This window comes from Poecilia reticulata, linkage group LG12 (genome assembly GCF_000633615.1).
Source record: "Poecilia reticulata strain Guanapo linkage group LG12, Guppy_female_1.0+MT, whole genome shotgun sequence".
Classification (NCBI taxonomy): Eukaryota; Metazoa; Chordata; class Actinopteri; order Cyprinodontiformes; family Poeciliidae; genus Poecilia; species Poecilia reticulata.
Window position 1 is genome coordinate 7,660,903 of NC_024342.1, and position 19,122 is coordinate 7,680,024.

The 19,122-nt window shown below is 37.5% G+C and overlaps 1 protein-coding gene across 1 annotated transcript in view; it reads right to left on the reverse strand.

Moving 5' to 3' along the window:
* The window catches only part of fibcd1b (fibrinogen C domain containing 1b), a 125,565-nt gene that overhangs the window by 59,622 nt on the left and 46,821 nt on the right, over positions 1-19,122 (reverse strand). Inside the window, exon 5 of the mRNA XM_008423804.1 lies at positions 6,972-7,108. Coding sequence (XP_008422026.1) covers positions 6,972-7,108 — 137 coding nt within the window. The remainder of the gene's footprint in view (positions 1-6,971; positions 7,109-19,122) is intronic.

Consider the following 19,122-nt stretch of genomic DNA (forward strand, 5'->3'; position numbering starts at 1 on the left):
AAAAAAAAAAAAAAAATGAAATGGAATTTGCTACTGCATGTGGGAATCAATTTTTTACTGACTGAAATTTTCAATTTCTGACTGAAACAACTTCAAATTTAATATAAACACACTTTGCTTACATACTTGAATTTGATGACTAAACAAAAACAGCTAAAACAAATGTAAGGATTTTAACTTAATAATTGGTTGCATTACTGTGAAAATATTATAATGTTATTGGCTAACATCCGAGCTGCTTGCTCATTGACACCAGCACCTCTGTGACTCATGGATGGATGGCTACAGAAAAACTTATAACAATATTGGTTTTAAAATTGTCAAATTTTAATGACTTTATATGATCGGCTGCTAAAGGTTGCCATAGTTCCAAGATTTAGGTTATAACATCAAAGGTAAATGGAGCACATCGTCAGTAGCCACTGGGACCTTTTTACTGGTTCACTGCTCGTTCTTTTGCTTAAACTGGGAATTCTTGAAAATCCTTTAGTGCACTTCTCTTATCAGCAGTACTTCTTCAAGGCAAAGCCTAATATGCTGAATTAGCATCAAAGCTAATTAACTTCATATTTAACATTTTAGAAAAGAAAAAAAATACATATATATTTCTCAGAACCACGAAAGGCAAGCCAACCACCCACTAATGGGACCTGCACTATGAGTTAAGAAGTTTTGTTTATAATTTATTGTTCTAATTATATCATTTTGACTGCATAAAGTGGATTTATGCAGTCAAATGTAAATGTAAAGTTAGAAAATTTTACATTTCCTAACTTGTATTCAGATATAAAGAAAAACATCTTACGTAGGTGAAAAAAAATAGAACTGCAAAAACCTCAAAACTTTTTGATACCTTTTAACACTGATTTGATTCAGCTAAACCTAGTTCGACGTTAAGCTACTTATTTTAGCTTGTCACTAAGGCAACGAAAGATGAAAATATGGTGACGGCAAAGGCAAATCAGAACCATCGCATTACCACGTCTCACATTCAGATAAAAATGAGAGGAATACTTACAGAAATAAAACATCTTTTTTTTCTTTTTTAGCAATTCTTTGCTCAGGTGGAAAGCAAAAGTAAAATCATTAAGGATATGCACTTTGATTTTTTTATTTATTTTTTATTTTTTGGAGACATAGTGATAGTACTGGGATTTGAAGCTGAAGTTGAGGGACCGGGATGAAGATAAGGAGGCTGTGTGTCTTCTAGTCTGAGCTGCAAAAACATTCTATCCTTTGCAAATCTGTATCACTTACTGGATTTTTTTAAATTTGTTTTAACCATAGGAGCCTGGGTATAAAGTAACAATGTGCTGTTCTTCAAAGATCTGAAGTTTCCATTGAAATTAGTTACTCAAAGATATACTGTCAAGCATAGAAAATGTTAGAAAAATGTCACTGTGTGTTCCATTTTACTGGATAATGAAGAGTGAACTATAAGGTCGCATGAACTGGATTACTTGCTATTGTGATGGTGTGCTTTGGAACATTGCAATGCTAAAATATTCTTTTCCTGCTAAACTCCTGGAGACAAGTCACTTTGTCCGTCTATATTTTATATTATTCAAAGGCATTCAGAATCCTATTAAATGTGCAAAAAGTTGTGAGTCACCCAGTATTTCTTTATATTCCCTTCCAAAGGCCCAAACTCTCTGTAATTTTCAGAGGAACGATTCAGATTTTCTCATCTATGACTCATTTCGGGATATGAAGGCTCTCTGGCAAAACTGGTTAATGTATACAAGGCAACAACAGCAGGAGAGGAGTTTTAAAAGGAAATGCATCTACGAATACGACACATACAGTTGCAGCACCAAGCCCAGCAGGGAACGAAAACCCAAAATTTAGTATCCTGGAAGATTTGAATAATGTGAAAAAGGTCATTACTGTAAAAATGACACAATCATGGGAAAGACTAAATAATTATACGTCCTAAAACTTGAATTGACATCCTTCACTAGAAGTCAGAAATGTACGTTTTAGAAGCCTAGCCTGTCCTTAAGGCATCCATTTTTGACTCATCTAATGGGATATTCTGATTTTTTGAGAAACAGAATTTTAAAATGGCGAAAGAAAAAGCATAAAAATATTTTACTCTATGTGTAATGAATCCCTATGAAATGACCGTTTCAAGAAATATTACTCTTCTGCACAATATTCAAATGTTTTGATATGTACCTCTGTGTGTGATTTTTATACATATTTTGACTCGACGGTTTTTACTTTTTAACATAATATAGCTTCAAGGACAAACAAACTGAAACTTGCATCACGTAAAACGTTCCTAATCTGATTTAAACAGGCAATGTTTTACCTCGTCTGAACAGAGACTAAGCTCCGAATGTTTTTTTTTTTTTTTTAAATAAACACGAAACTTACTTTAGACTCTCACCATATAAAGCAAAACACAAACTCCAGAGAGACACCAGCAAGTTCAGCAAAGAGCATCCAAATCCAAAAGTACAGCAAGAAGCATCACTTAATGGATATGGCCTCTGGCTGGTTCAGTTCCCTGCTCCGTCTCTTCAGATTACTGCTTCAGATGTGTTTTGAGTGATTTCCCTTCTGTGTTAATACTCACAATCAGTGATTTTTTTTTTCTCTCGAGGTCCCTTTTGACCCGGAGAGATTCAGCCCACATGTTCAGCTCAAGTATTCCTCAGTTGTTCTTCAGATCTGCTCAAGCCCAAAAATACTACGTTCTTTTAGGATGTCATTTTTTTCTCTTCTTCTCTTAATCTTTGAATAAATCAGATAAGTGCAGTGAACAGTTATCTGCTCTTTTTCTGATCCCTGTGGGAAGCGCTTCACTTTTTTTTCAATTATTTGAAGCATTTTATTAAAAACTGATGAGGCAACTCTGTAAAGAAATCTGGTAATGAGTAATTTATCGAACGAGTGGCTGGGGCGACAAATATACCCCCAAGGCTTCATTATTCACTGAATAGTTTTATGCTTACATGAATCTAGAGGATAATCCCTCACTCCGGAAGTTTGAAGCACTGACTGTCTGTGGGTGGCTGTCCTAGGCTAGTTTTACCAGCTTGATTTTGAATCTAATGTGGCATTATGGAAAACAGCGCCTTTGATCATTTTGCCTTTTTTTTCCCCTTTTTTTTTCATGACTGCTTTAGGTTTGACTTTTTTGGGGGATTTTTTTTTTTTTCCCACTGAGCCTCTCACAACGAAGGACACATCTTTCATGTGAAAAAGAAACCAGATCTGCTTGGCGCGATGCATTCGGGTGCCGTCAGAGCCGCCACGCATTAAAAAAAAGAAACCTATTCTGAAAGGTCATAATTGACTGATGGTGTAATTGTACTGATTGGTATCAAAATCTAGAGCCACTTGAGATAACTCCATTATCTTCAAGGCTCCCCGAGAGCCCCCCCCAGTCTTTACTGCCAATACAGCAGAAAAGAAAGATTTTATTACAGGCCATTTTTGAAGTATGCCTTTACGGGGAGTAAGAAAAATGACATTCATGCTCCTCCGTTGTGTCTTTTATGTCCTGCTCGCACTTTCTCCCTCCTCAAACGGCTCATCGGTCCCCTCCCCCTTTTTCTTCTGAGTAACCTGCTCATCTTTCAGTCTGTCTGCAACAGTATGTCAAACCATGCTAATGAGGTGGCAGCATATGGCTCATTCCTTATTTAAGCTCAGCAGACAGTAAGCCACTCAGCTCCCTGAGAATCCTGCTACCTGCTCCTGTTGGACTACACAATGCTGATCTCCTAATGAGGCTCAGAGATTATCACAAGCAGCTCAACACTGCAGGCAGGATCAGTAGCTGCTTGTTATCGCCTCAATCTGAGCAGCTGTGAATATCCCTTTTTTTTATTTTTTATTTTTATTGGGCGGCACGGACAGCACCCCGCTAACTGAGAACAGCTCGGGGTTTGTGGCGTGCGGGGCTGCCTTCGCTTTGATTCAAACGGTAATTCACGCATAGATGGACGCGCGCAAACACGTCCAGCCCCTGACGGGCTCGTACGTCGCTCCGCTCCATCATGCGCCGCTTAGAACCCCGTCACTCTGACAGATTTACTTCATTTGATGAGGAAAAGGGGGGAGCGGAGGGAAGGGGTTTGACCTTGCCTCGCACGCAAACTCGGTGACAGATTCACAAGCATGCACGGGTATCAACACGCAGCTCGCTGTCATGAGGATTAGGAAGAGAAGCGCACGGTGAATTACTTTTAGAAAAAATTGCGATATTTTTTTCACGTCGCAGCCTTGACTTGGCAAGTACTGTGGAAATTATAACAGTTTAACTCCTAATGGTTATAATAAATTGAGATTTTTCCAATTAAAGGGTAAACATCACTTCTTAGAGGTTTGGAAACGTCCTTGGATAAAATAAGCAGGAATTTTAGACTTGAATACATTAAAATAACCTTATGGTGAAATTTTTTATTTTAGTTCCAAAATCTTGCTTTGGAAAATTTTGAAAAGTCCAGCCATTGGAATGAGGAAATAAATGCAGGTGATGAGGAGGAGATGTTTTCGGTGGAACAATTAGCAGTACCTTAGCTGTCAGTACTTTTTAACATCACCTTTAGTCAATAGGACAGTTCTTCTTCTTCTACTATAACAATTCAAATGTTTGGAGTGTACAGAGAGAGGGCTCTCTACCCAATAATAATTTGGGTAGATCATTTTTTGACTTGATTAACTCTAATCCATTCTGGTGCTACACCATCACATATCCTCTGTTGTACTTTCTTTCTTTATTTTCTTATTGTTTATTTTCATGGGGACAAGTGTTAAGTATTAACAAAACAGAACACCATTGCGGTTTTAGCCTTATCTTATTAGCAGTGTTAATCTCCGGATGGGGCTTTAAAAACATAAAACAGTTTCAAAGTCAACAAAACGAGATAAAATGTCACACATTTATAAATCCTTTACGGTGAGCATCCGATATATCTCAATCTGGATCATCTAAACTCAGTTAAAGTTCCAGTACAATCTATTCTTACTCACTTTTATGATGGTAAGAAATAAGTAGTTTTGTCTTTACAAATGCTTTCTGACATTAATGTCCATACTGCTTAATAGTTATGGAGACAGGGGGTCTTTAAGGTCACACTCTTTCCAACAGGTTTGAGATAAACATTAGTCTAGTCGAGTGGGTAATGGCTAAAATAAATAGTCTTCATCATGTTTTATCTACATCCCAGGACAAAAAGAATGTAATAAATTGCTAATTAGAAGTTCCAAGAAACTTGAATAAGCGTAAAGAGCATAGTACACTTCTTTGTTTTCTATACTGAATAAATGCTCTCAAATTAAAGGTTGTTTTTTTCCTCCTAAAAGGTTCAGTGTGAGTTGAAGTTACTGGAATAAAAATGTGAACTTATTTGTAGTTTTCTTCTTTTAAATAAATGTTTACCAAGATTGTGAAAATATGTACCTGGTACTGCATTATGTAGAAGCAAAAAATGAAAATAAATAAATAAATAAAAATGGACCACAGAAACAGCTGTCAAAATGTCACCCCATTGAGTTCAAAACTAAATTCTGAAAAGTGTTTATTCCCCTAGAGCGTGTGAAACACTTTTCAAAAAACTTGCATCACTTTGCTCAGCACATACAGAAATGAAAATTACATTGTAAAAAAGTTTGGAATGGATTTCAAAGTTCGCCTCTTTATGCATTTTTAAAAGTTGCATCACAGCCTGGGAAACGGTAAAATGAAAGGTTGTGATTGATTTATGTCGCTGAAACTTTAAAATATATATATAAACACCTTCTCCAGTAGGAACGTCTGCGCTTCCTAAAGGCAGCTTTGGTACACCTCAGGACCAAAAAAAAGAAATAAATGTCTCTAACTGGAAAGAGCTCGCTTGTACTGAGAAAAATACATCTGAACTACAATTCCCAATATAGCTTCAAGCAGCTGCGTGTCAGTGTTTGTTCACCTCGCCGTCTCTCTCTTCCTCTCGCTCTCTCCCAGAAGATGCAGCACTTCCAGAAGACAGTCCAAATCAAACAGGATTGTTTACTTGAGAAGGTCCAGTCAACTGAGAGACTTTGGAGTGAGGAAAATAACTACTTATGCTTGGAAGGGCTCTAAATGTCTATGTCTACCTTTAAGGATTACAAAGCTTCATCAGACATACTTGGGAAAGAAAGGTGCAGAAAGCAGGAGCAAGTCGGAAATCTGTCACCCATAATGGAAACAGTTTATTTTTGTGCCTTTGAAGCAGAATGATAAATTGTTGTACACAGAAGCTGTATTCAAATGTGCTGGCTGTGCATGTTGTCGCTCCTAAACTGCACTACACTTGTATCTGAAGAGGCATCTCGGCGTCAGCAGGCAATTTAGATTAAAGCTGATCTTTAAATCTCCCCTTCTGCTATTTGACAACACCTTTTTTTTTTTTTTTTTATCTCCAATGCCTGAACATGCCATGTCCGCTCTTCTAATAGCTTTCTTCGTCCAGCAACTCCTGTGTCAGATTTCTTTTGAAAAAAAAAAAAAAATCTACCTTCTATATGACAAAAACACAAAAAAAATATCCTAGAAATATTTTTAAAAGGGGCACTTGAAGCTCGGTGCTGATATCTCCTTGTTATTCTGTTACACGAACTTTGATGAAATGTTTAATACATGAGAATCCCGAGGCAGTACATCTGTAATTACAGTAGGTGCTCAAAAAAAAATGCATACAACATTAAGTGCTGGATGAGTGAATGGAGTTGATGTGTGCAGGTGGGTTCAGCTTTGGTGAATCCTTTTTTTTTTTTTCTACTTTGAATGCTTAATTCATTCTGTATATCCTACGAGAGTAGATGGGTTCAAAAGGCCTGCGGGGCCTCTTCCAATTTCCTGTTTTCATCTTGATTATCACCATAGAGGAAACGTATCGACTGAGCAGAAATGCACGCACAAAAAAAAAAAAAAAAAGCTTAAGAGCTTTGTGTTTTATGTGGGGTTTTTTTTCTCCGGATCAGGTCTGACTCACCGTCCAGCCTCCTCCGTCCGTGGTCATGTCGCAGTAGACCTGGAAGCCTGTAGGGTGGTGAACGGGAAACACGGAGTAGATGCCGTCCTCTCTCTGACCACTGGCGTACAGATCGCCGCAGTCGCGGGGGCGAGAGCCTTGGAAGGGGTGAGAGGAAGGACGCATTAAATAAATCAAACCATGTATGGATTTTTAAGGAGAAAGGAGTGCACTTGTCTCACTCCGACGTCTATTTAAAGAGAGACATTGTGCCATTTTCAGTTCATGCTGGATTAATCGAAAAGCAACAATCGCACAGGAATCTGCATTGCACCAAAACATTATAATGCCCGAGTTGTTCCCACTTTTTTTCACATCAAAATCATAAAACTTAACATATTTCATGGGGAGTTTCTGTCAGAGACCAAAACAAAGCATGGCATCATTGTAAAGATAATAACAAATGGAAAGATATAGAAAGTGTTTCATTCGTTTAGATTCAGATCCATGGGGCAAGTTTTCATAAAACCATCTCTTTAATGTCATATTGGAAAGAGGGTATGAAAAGCCAATTATTATGTATTGCCAAATATTCTCTAGTTGCTTTAGGTCTGAACTTTGGGTCATTTTAACACGTCATCATGCTTTGATCCAAACCATTACACTGTAGCTACTGTTGTATGTTTAGGTTGTTTATTCTGGTCAGGTTTCAAGTCTTTTGCAGCATCTATTGTATTCCCCCCCCCAAGCTTGCTCTGATTTAACTCCATCACAGTTACAACCAACTCTTACCAGCCACCTTTTTCCTTCTGAATAAAAGCGTCCCGCAGTGGGATGCTGCAGGTAAAATGATTCCCTGTTAGCACAATGTAATAATTATGCTATTCAGTATTTGTTTCTTCCATTGCGTTCTTCGGTTTGTTCAATAAAGTTTTCAAGGAAATGTCTGAAGCCTCCTTGGAGTAGCTTTATTTGTACTGATAATACAATACACACAGTTGGATATACTTATTAGAAGACATCTGAAGGCAGCAGATTTTATTTGGAGATAGATTTTTCTTTTGTTTAAGAAAAACAACTTTTTTACTTCAGTTTTGTGTTGCCTTGTATTGCTCTGTTACACAGAATCCTAATGAAATTCATCAAAGTTTCTCACTGCAATGCATCAAGTGAAAAAGGTGAAATAATGCTTTTTACAAGCACTGCATAAGCTAATTTTCAGTCTATAATGCATTGTTTTGATTTCTAAAAGCTTCAAAAGCTTATGAACATCCATCCAGATATTGTTCAGTTAAAATTATCTGTTTGCAGGAGACGCTGTCCACAACAACTACTGGTACCATAGCAAGGAGCTAAGAAATAAACAAATGTGTTGGTTAAAAGGCACAAAAGTGGAACGGGTATGCAGAAACCCAGAGAAGAAAGCAGCAGAATAGGTTAACCTGGAGATAATATAGTTTGTAAGAAACAGAAAAAAAAGTAGAAAGAAAGAAAATTCATACATTTGAGTGACAGAAGAGAGTCTGAAGGTTTGAAGAAACTTTATAAGCTGCAGAATTTAAGACAAGAATCCTGGAGAGAAGATGTGACAGAGACAGACAGAGCTCCTATGCCGGAGATGAGTGAAACAGAGGCATCCTTGTTTGTGGCTAAAAAACCCCTGTAACCCGGGAAATACTGAGTCTATTCCCAAGGAAGCAAAAAAAAAAAAGGAACCCTGTGATGGAAGCAGTGGTATAGATTATGCATACAGACTTCACAGGGTCAAAATCTTGAATTTAAAACAGCTAGGAGATTTCTTAAAAAGGCCGTACAAGCTCCCTCTTACATGGTATGAAATGTTTGTCTCCCATGAAGATTTTCTGCTTCTCAGTGTCAGCCTTTGCTAATAAGTTCCAGCTTTCATCATCGTCACACATAAGCGGTAACATCTCCCACTCCTCGTTTTTCATCCCAGGAAGCTGAAACCAGATTCCACAGGGCATTAAAACAAAAAAAAAAAAAACACTCTTACTTGAGGATGTGAAAATTCAAACATGGACTTTTAACTTTAATTATCCTTAGAGCAGAAAGGACATTCTTATCAGGACAACCACGATCAGATTAATACCACAGGTTGAATGTGGCTTGGAAAATTTAACCTTGACTATAAAGCGAGTGCTATTTAAAGGAAGATGGGTGAAATCAAAAGGGTTGGAGTGTGAATGCACAAACATGCCCGGACTTGTCATTACAGTTTCTAATTAACCAAATTAACATAAGTAAATGTAATCTAAAGGGTTCAGAGAGCACAAGAGCTCGGTGACAATGGTGAATATCCACTCCTTCACAGATGCAGCCAATTAAGATAATTAACACATCGCCACCCTTACATCACAATCAGCAGGATACTGTAGCACAATCAGCAGGATTAAAATGGGCAAAATACTTTTACCTTTTAACTTAGAGGATTGGAAAAAAATGTAAATGAATTAATTGTTGAACACATTTTGTTTCATTTACTACTTTTGTGTAGTCAAAAACAATCAAAAGGTTTTTTGGATTTAGCACACAACGCCACTTGGTTGTTTAGGTTGACTGCTGAACAATTTTGAAGACTTGCTTTCGGTTTATCCAGACAGACTTGCAGTGCTATGAAGATTTCCTCTTTTACTCACACTTAAATGCTTCATTACCCACATTTCTTTCTGTTCAATTTATGCAGCCATGCCCGTGCCCGATTACTGACAGACCTGCAGAATTGAGAAACCACCCGACTGTGACGTGTGACGGCGTGGAGTTAAAAATCTCAGAAAATCAGCACATTCTGCCCCAATTAAAAAAGATAATACAATAATAGATGTGAAGAAAAGTCATTGACATGATATTCAACCCCTTCGAAGGGTTTTCGACTTCAGTGGACCACAGAGAGAGCCATTGTCCACAAGTAGAGAAAACACAGACCAGGTTTTCCTTTGAAGGTTTGCTTCTTATCTGGACTGAAATATGTTTCCAAAATGGAAAGGCATATTCTTATAACCTCATGGCCAAATGTACAGCATGTTAGCCCTGAATGTGTTGCCAAAACATCCACAAGACATCAGAAGTTGCGCATGGCAACCAAGAAGGTCGGTTCGATGCTGAAGCTGGGAAGTGAAGCCTCACTTGTTTTACTCTTTGCAATCGAGTACATCCTCCAGACGCTTGATTGATTTGAGAAGCAAACACCTATGACTCATTGATTTGATGCAAAAACTATTCACATGCCGATTTTTGCTTTTTGGCACATATTTATCACTACAAAGAGAGTTTTTCTGTGGTGCATCCTGGTGCCACGTGTTACTCAGGTAAGCACGTTCTTCCACAACTCACATGCCAAATGCTGGTCTACAGTATAAGCTATTCTGGGCCAAAGCAGCAAATACAACAAACTGTGATTAACTATCAAGACCAGTATTTACAGAGTTGTAGTTACTTGCCAGTTTGATCTCAGGACTGAGGGGCAGGGTTTGCCCCCCACAGGTAACAGTGAGCTATAGTCTTCTTGCAGGTTAAGCAGTGTTCCGTCCTTGAACCCCAGCAGATGAGGAACCCCCTCATGAGCTCCCGTTTTGATACCACTCCGACCCAGTTGTCTAGCCATCTCAATTTGGCTCTGATGAAACTCACTCAAATCCCTACTGCTCCCCATTTCTCCTGCTTGTAACACATTAACTCTGGGGACACAACGTTATTTTGCCACCTCATCAACCCCAGCCTCTAACAATTGTCGTTAAGAAGATACTGTTAGTGTTATTTAACACACCCGACAAGGGTCAAATGCTATGACTGACAAGTGTGTTTTTAGAAAGGTACTTTGGGGTTCAGGCTTGTGTTTGTGATAGTCCCTGTTCTCCAACATAAACAAATAATACAAATGACTGAAAATATCGTCTGTGATATTTAGAACATTCGCTTTACTGAAATCCATTTTCTAAAGAGGCTAGAAAGCCTCTTAAGTCAACTGAACCTTGCTTTCAACATCAAAACATTGGATTCAATAGATTTTAGGACTATTTTCAGCCGTAAATCTGTATGCAGTGCTGGCTTTTGCTACAATATGTCCTGCATTTCATGATACTTGCTTTGGTTAATGTAGGGGGTATTGAGAAAAAGCAGCTTTATTGAGCTTTATTTTATGCTATAAGGTTATTCTCCCATCAAAAACATGCCTGGAGTGTTGCTTTGATTATTTCACGCATGTTTGAGAAATCCTTGAATCTCCCCTGGCTGCCATTCAGCAGGACTGGGAGTATTGATCTAAATATCAATACTATCCATGCTGAGGTGAGTAATGGTTTTGGATCAATACCATGATGAGATCAATGCTTTTGTTTGCAGTTTTTCCTCTACATGTCCAGGAAGTTGCTGTAATTTGCTCACATATTTAATGGCAGTGTATATGCAGGAATTGAAATCCCAAATATTAAGAGCTTACATTTAAATAGACGAGTCGGATTTCTTACCTTATTTAATGTTTGCACTCAACATGTCTGCTTTCTTTTCAAAATACATTCTGTTTAATTCCCCCTTAAGCACTTCAACTTAATATTAATAGCAGAAAGTAAAAGGGGATTACTTTTCATCTCTGCAACATTGTGTATATTATTGTTTGATAATTAGACACAAATTTCACAAATAACTTTGTCCTGTAATTTATCGTAACATTGGGTTACAAAAAATATCTTTTGGAAGTTGTCTCTGTTTTGTCATCTGAATTAGAACGATTTTGCACTGTTGAAAAATGACGTCCATTTTTCTCAATCAGGTCAGGTTTTTGATTTAGAGAAAGCCAATCTTACGGCTAAATTGATTACACTTTTGTGACATTATCAGCTCATTTCTGTTAACATTTCTCATCCGAAAAAGGTTTTAGGAAGAAAAAAAAAAAGTTTTCTAATAGACTGTATTAAATAAATGTTACAAACTTGGATTTCTCTAAGTTGAATAATAAACACTGATAAGGGTAAGTACATGTAAAGTGAACATTACATCCTCATTGTGCAATATTCTCCATCTCTTCTATGTCCTGATGGAGTCTCTCCTCCTGCTCATCACTCATAAACCCCAGATTCTCAGGAAACCGTTTCATATGTGAGAACAAGTGGTTGCAACCATAGTTCAAAAGGTTGACCTGATTGAGCAAAACCAATGTGATTTTTTTGGATTCATCACATCAAAAAGACCCTAAGACAGTAGAAACAACTTTTTGGCTGTTGCCCTGTGTAATCAACTAACTGATGTCAAATCACCAACTTATTCAATGACAAAGACATTTCATGAAAAAAAAAAAAAAAAGTATCTTTATCAGAATTGGTATTGCCTGTATTTACTGGCGATCGATTTGGACTGATATCAAATGTCCCAGTTCCCAATGCACTGTTGTGATTACTTGCAGAAGGTTGGAGTGTCAGAAAGAGTAAAACCCGAAAAAATGAGGTCAATTTCAAGGCATCAAATTTCAAAGTTGCATTTCTTTTAGGTTATTTTTGATATATACAATATTGTTTTAGAACAATTGAAGGTAAAAGTTGACTGTGCTATAAAATGTGTCTGGAAATTATACAATCCCTCTTCTCCCTTCTCATCTGATAATAATACTTAACATAATCCAACACAGTCGTAGTCCTTTTGCAGCAGCACTCCATCATCAACCTATACATCAGCCTGAAAGCAGGAGTCCTGTTGCAGGTTTATCCTGCAGCACAGCCGGGTCTCACTGCTGTCAGGTCTGATTTCACACAGCTTTGAAAAACCGATATGCTCTGAAGAGAATCCAACAGAAACAGTGAAAAGAGGGACACCCTGAAATATTTGCAGGCTCAGATGAAGATGAACATAGACAAAAATATTTGTTGGTGTGTCCACCGACGGCAAGTAAGTTCCTCAAATTTGTTGCACGCACACAGTACGCTCACAGTCAGGAATAAAAATGTGCTGTCTGGTGAGTGTTATCTTCAACAGAGAAAAATAACAAACAGGAATATGCTGCTTATCTAATAAGCATTGAAAGTCAGAGGGGAAATAAATGCTGTTCGTCATCCATGATGGGTTTGTGAGCAGAACAATGTTTTTTAGTTTTCTTAGAGCTTAGAATATTTTGTTTTTAACCTAGTGTTGAAATCTGTTAAATGTCAAGGATATGCTCCAGAACAACTACTTTGTTTCTGGTGGCTGCTTAGCTTTAGATTGTCTCATCAGAAGCTCTGAGGAGCAAAAGATAAGAAAACTTGCACAGTGCTCAGGATTAACGCATACACAGCCCTGCAAAGAAAAAAAAAAAAGTTCCCATACTCCTTGAATTGTGACACTTTTTAAAGTAGAACATTGCATTAGTGTATCTCATTGGGAGTTATTTTGTTGTGCAAAAGCAAAGTAGTGCATTATTTTGATTTGGTGGGAACATAAAGCCCTTTACGATACCACTAGATAAAATTCAGGATAACAAAATTCTTTCAGAAGTAACCTAGTTGAAATGTGGCAGAATTGTAGAATGGGGATAGTTCTTTTCAGCAGAGACAGGAAAACTGATCAGATTTGCAAGGGACAAAAATATACTGCCCTGACAGGAGACTAAATTTGTAATTTTAGGCCTCTGTGACAGTAAAAACCTGCACATCATGCCTTCAGTGAAACAAAGGCATGGCAGCATGATGTTGTAAATATACCTCTGAAAAAATCTTTCCAGCTAAATTCTTTAAGATGCAACCATAATGAAACTGTTTGGAGATGCTTTTCTTCAAAAGGGCTAAGGAAGCTAGTCAGAATATCTATGTGGACCTAGATACCATAAAACAATATTTTAAGAAACTTGTTATTTGAGAATAGGATGAAGGTTCAGCTTCTGTGAGGACAAAAACTCCTAAATCTACAACCAGTTACAGTTTAATTGTTTAAATCAAAGTATATCAACAATAGGAACGTTGAAGGTCAATTAAGAATCTATCAAGTTATGAGAGTTGCTATTCACAAACGGTCTCCATCCAGTCTCAGTGAACCTGAAACATTTTGGAAAAAACATAAACTTCTTTGCCTTCAGATGTGCAAAGTTGGTAAACGCATAGCAGAAATCTGCAGCTGTAATTGCAGCAAAATTGGGTTAAAACACATTCTCAAAAACCTTGAAAGCCATAATTTTCTTTCCACATTATAATTATGCAATACTCTGTGTTGACCTTTGTAGAAATTTGGAAGAAAGGTCGTGCTATAAAAATTTTTTTTGCAAGCCACTGTAAATATTTCAACCTAATTCTAAGCTGCTTTGGGTTAACAGTTACAACATTTGCAGCTTGATAGAGGTTGAATAAATTATTAGCACAAAGACGACAGAACAGCAGATGGAGTCAGGGAATGCTTCACTAATGATGAATCGCACGCGTGTCCCCACTCCCCTTCAAATCCAGTAGGAGGTCAAATCATTTTAAGCAGAGTTCCACAATGAGCATACACATCTGCAAAATAACAGCCTTAATTTTTCTAGCAGATTGTGGACAGTAGTGAAACCACAAGGGTTACCACCTGTGTATTGTGAATATAAAAATATCCTGAAGTTGTAGCTCTTTTCCTTCCATCTGTTATCAAAGTGGGTCAGTTCGTAGCTTACGTCTGCAATTTGGGTCTGGAGTTTATTTGGAAACAGTTGGCTAGAGGTTTTCCCACATCTGTTCAAAAGGAAGTGAAACAGCATTAAATGAGATGTTTTTGACACAGTAAGGCTTTAACCTAGTCCTGATTTTACCATGCTGAGCTCAAGAAACCTATTTGGGTTAAGAGTGGCTATGAATCTTGGTGGAAACAGATTCTGAACAAACCATGGTGATAGCAACATTCCAGAAGAAAACTATTTTGCTTTTAGAGATTTGATAGAAAATGTCTACAAATACCATCATATTGAGGTGTCCATGAATAAATGGTGGAATTTAAATTAAAAAAAGGAGAACAAATGTGACAAGTATGAGGCCTTTCTCGCATCTTAAGAGTCATATAAATAGGAAGATAAATTAGCAATAATACATGGTTGTGTCATAAAATAAGATCAGACTGGTGTTTAAGAAAGCGGATATCTGTTGTTGAACTGAAAAATTGTAGTTTCTTTACATGTTTCTGGCCTCAGATGCTCTGTCCATGGTGCTGAAATCTTGAGGAAAGTTTATACTGTCTGTCAGAGTTTTACTGTTTAGTTTTTTACTCCCAGAATGAAATAAGTTTGTTTCTTCCAAACACAAACAACAAAAATATCTTTAGATATTTAGCAAAATAGACATCGTTCAATCAATCAATCAATCAAATTTTATTTGTATAGCACATTTCAGTAGCAAGGCCTTTCAAAGTGCTTTACAAACAGCATGTGACAGTGAATAAACAGTTAGAAAGACAGATAATTTTTAATTTTTTTTTTAAAGAAAAATAAAAAATTTAAAGTTAAAAACGTTAAAACCCGCACCCCTTGTAGGACTTCAGTTAAACATCTCACACCTCAGAGTTTTAGTTAAAACGCCATTTAACAACGATTCTCACACCCCTAGATATAGATTTGTTTAACTGGGATGTTTTCTGGAGGGCTTTACATAGACAGTGTGAAAGAGAAATAAAAAGAAGTTAAAAGTAAAGATAAAAACATTAAAAACATCAAAGGCATCAAAACCCGCAATTTAGCCATAAGCAACTCTAAACAGGTGGGTTTTAAGTTGAGATTTAAAGGCACCCAGTGTTTCAGCTGTTTTACAGTTTTCTGGAAGTTTGTTCCAAATCTGTGGTGCATAGAAACTGAATGCTGCTTCTCCTCGTCTGGTTCTGGTTCTGGGGATGCAGAGCAGACCAGAACCAGAAGATCTGAGGGGTCTAGACGGTTGGTACAGCAATAACAGATCTTTAAGGTATTGTGGTGCCAAACCGTTCAGTGATTTATAAACTAACAACAGTATTTTAAAGTCTATTCTCTAAGCTACAGGGAGCTTTACAGTGTAGGGACTTTAAAACTGGTGTTATGTGCTCTATCTTCCTGGTTTTAGTGAGAACGCCAGCAGCAGCATCTGGATCAGCTGCAGCTGTTTAATTGATTTATTAGTCAGACCTGTGAAGACGCTGTTGCAGTAATCAATGCGGCTAAAGATAAACGCATGGATGAGTTTCTCTAGATCGTGCTGAGACATAAGTCCTCTAATCCTGGAGATGTTCTTCAGGTGATAGAAGGCCGACTTTGTGACTGTCTTAATGTGGCTCTGAAGGTTCAGGTCAGAGTCCATCACTACTCCCAGGTTTCGAGCTGATCGCTGGTTTTTAGTTGGAAAAAAACCAACCGAAGCTGTGCATTGATTCTGGTTCGCTCCTCTTTAGGTCCAAAGATAATAACTTCAGTTTTGTTTCTGTTTAGCTGGAGAAAGTTTTGGCACATCCACATATTTATCTGTTCTAAGCATCTATTCAGTGATTCGATGGGTTCAGAGTCACCTGGTGACATCGTGATATAGAGCTGTGTATGGTAGTTATGGTAGCTAATCTTATTTAATGTTATAACTTGAGCCAGTGGGAGAATATAAATATTGAAAAGAAGGGGTCCTAGGATTGAACCTTGGGGTACCCCACATGTGACCTTTGACCTCTCTGATGAGAAGTTTCCGATTGAAACAAAGAAATCCCTGTTCTTCATGTAGGATTCAAACCAGTGGAGCACTGGACCGGAGAGTCCGACCCAACTCTCCAGTCGATTCAGTAAAATGTCATGGTCAACAGTGTCGAAAGCTGCACTGAGGTCCAACAGAACCAGCACTGTGGTTCTGCCACAATCTGTATTTATATGGATGTCATTGAACACTTTTACAAGGGCCGTCTCCGTGCTGTGGTGAGCACAAAAACCAGACTGGAAGGAGTCAAAGCAGTTTGTTATTGTTAGGAAGTTATTTAATTGTTTAAAAACAGCTTTTTCAATAATTTTGCTGATGAATGGGAGGTTGGAGATCGGCCTGTAATTCTGCAGTAGTGATTTGTCCAAATTGTTCTTTGTTATCTGTGGTTTGATAACTGCTGTTTTCAAAGCCTGGGGGAAAACACCTGAAGAGAGCCATGAGTTCACTATTTGGATCAGATCAATAGCAACGACAGGCAGGACTTTCTTAAAGAAATGTGTGGGTAGGACATCCAGACAGCAGGAACCAGAGCTTAATTGACTTATAATGTCTTCTAGGGTTTTATAATTAAGTAGTTGAAATTGGGTCATATGTCCTGCATTTGTTTTGTTTGGGCACAGCATTAGTACTGTCTTTGGAGTGGATGTGCAGATTAATCCTCTGATCTTTTGAATTTTCTCTAAAAAGAAACTTGAAAACTTGTTGCAGGCGGCATTAGATTGAAGTTCAGGTGGCAACATCAAAGCAGGATTTGTGAGCCTTTCAACAGTAGCAAATAAAGCTCGAGCATTGTTAATGTTTTTGTTTATGACATCTGCAAAGAAAGCCTCTCTTGCATGTTTTAGTGTTGTGAGATAGTTACGTAGTCTTTCTTTGTAGATGTCACAATAAACGTGCAGTTGACCTTTACACCATTTCCGTTCGGCCCTGCAGCAGAGTTGTCTTGCAGATTGAACTACTTGTGCATTTCTCCATGGAGATTTCTTCCTACCAGTCACAACCTTCACTTTAGTGGGGGCAATGTAATCAATAATATCTGAAAGTTTGCACTGAAAATCATCCACCAACTTATCTACATCATTATAGCTTAAGGACGAGGAAGAAGAGTAGATTTGATTAAATGTTTCTGCTGTGTTTTCTGTGAAGGTACGTTTTGTGATAGTAGCTTTTTGTCCAAGTGGGTTAACGGATAAAGAACTGTCAAAGATAACAGCAAAATGATCCGAAAGGGCGACATCAGTTACAGAGACATTGGAAATATTCACACCCTTACTGATAACCAGGTCCAGTGTGTGTCCCTGAGTGTGTGTTGCTTGTTTGACATGTTGTGTTAAACCAAAACTCTCTAATATATTAAAGAGCTTTTTAGCCCCTCGGTCTTGGGGGTTGTCAACATGAATGTTGAAATCACCGACAATTATCAAACAATCATAATCAATGCATATGAGAGATAGAAGCTCATTGAAGTCCGCAAAGAAATTTTGCACATATGTTGGAGTTTTGTATAGAGTTAGTGTCAAATGTTTGTTTGTGGCCTTTTACCTCAATTCCAAGATATTCAAAAGACATAAAACGATCAAAACTCTCTAATATATTACAGAACGTTTTGCCACTCGGTCTTGGAGATTGTCAACATGAATGTTGAAATCACTGACAATTATTGTAATCAATACATATGAGAGATAGAACATCATTCAAGTCCGTAAAGAAATTTTCCACATAAGTTGGTGTTTTGTATAGAGTTAGTGTCAAAGTTTGTTGTTATACCAAACTCTTTTTTTTACACATCATAGTGTTTGTATTGTTACTTTTTTAAGTTCATCCATCATTACACCAGCAGTAATTAGAAAAAACATATGCTTGTATTTTGAATCTGTAAAGTGTAGGTCTAAAATGTGTTACCAGAATGCTGTTATGTAGGAAAGAAAATGTTTCATCTGTAAAGGGAAAAAAAATAGCATATATACTGTTCTAAAACATTTTTGATGCAATGCGTAATGGAGCCATTTTAGAGTCCCTTTACATTTTAAAAATAAAAATGGATATTCATTTGGATTTCCAAACCCTAATAACAGGAGTAAAAAAAAAGCACTAATTCGGCTCTGAGTGCTATCTGTATTTTCTGAAGAATCCAGAACACCAGAATTAGACCAAATTATGATAAAAAGCTGCTTTCAGTTTCATCTGTAGCACTTTTCAGGAAATTAATAATAAGCCCGACTGTCATTTGGCTGAACTCTAAGAATCTCTGTCGGAAATAATTAGAAGTGGAGCAGCCTTTGAGCCACTCTGCAGCAGCCACAGCAGGACTCATGTAATGGTCACCACACTTTTACACTATGGACTGACTTGATGTTGCGTAACAATCCTACACTATGTCCAGATATAAACATTTTAGTGGAAACATGTGTTCAGTTCAATTCCGAGTGAATAATCTTTTTTCCCCCCATATTCCAGACGATGCAATTTTACAGTCAGAGCAGAAAACCTACAAATAGAGTAATTGTTTTATTGGTGTTGGGAGAAAA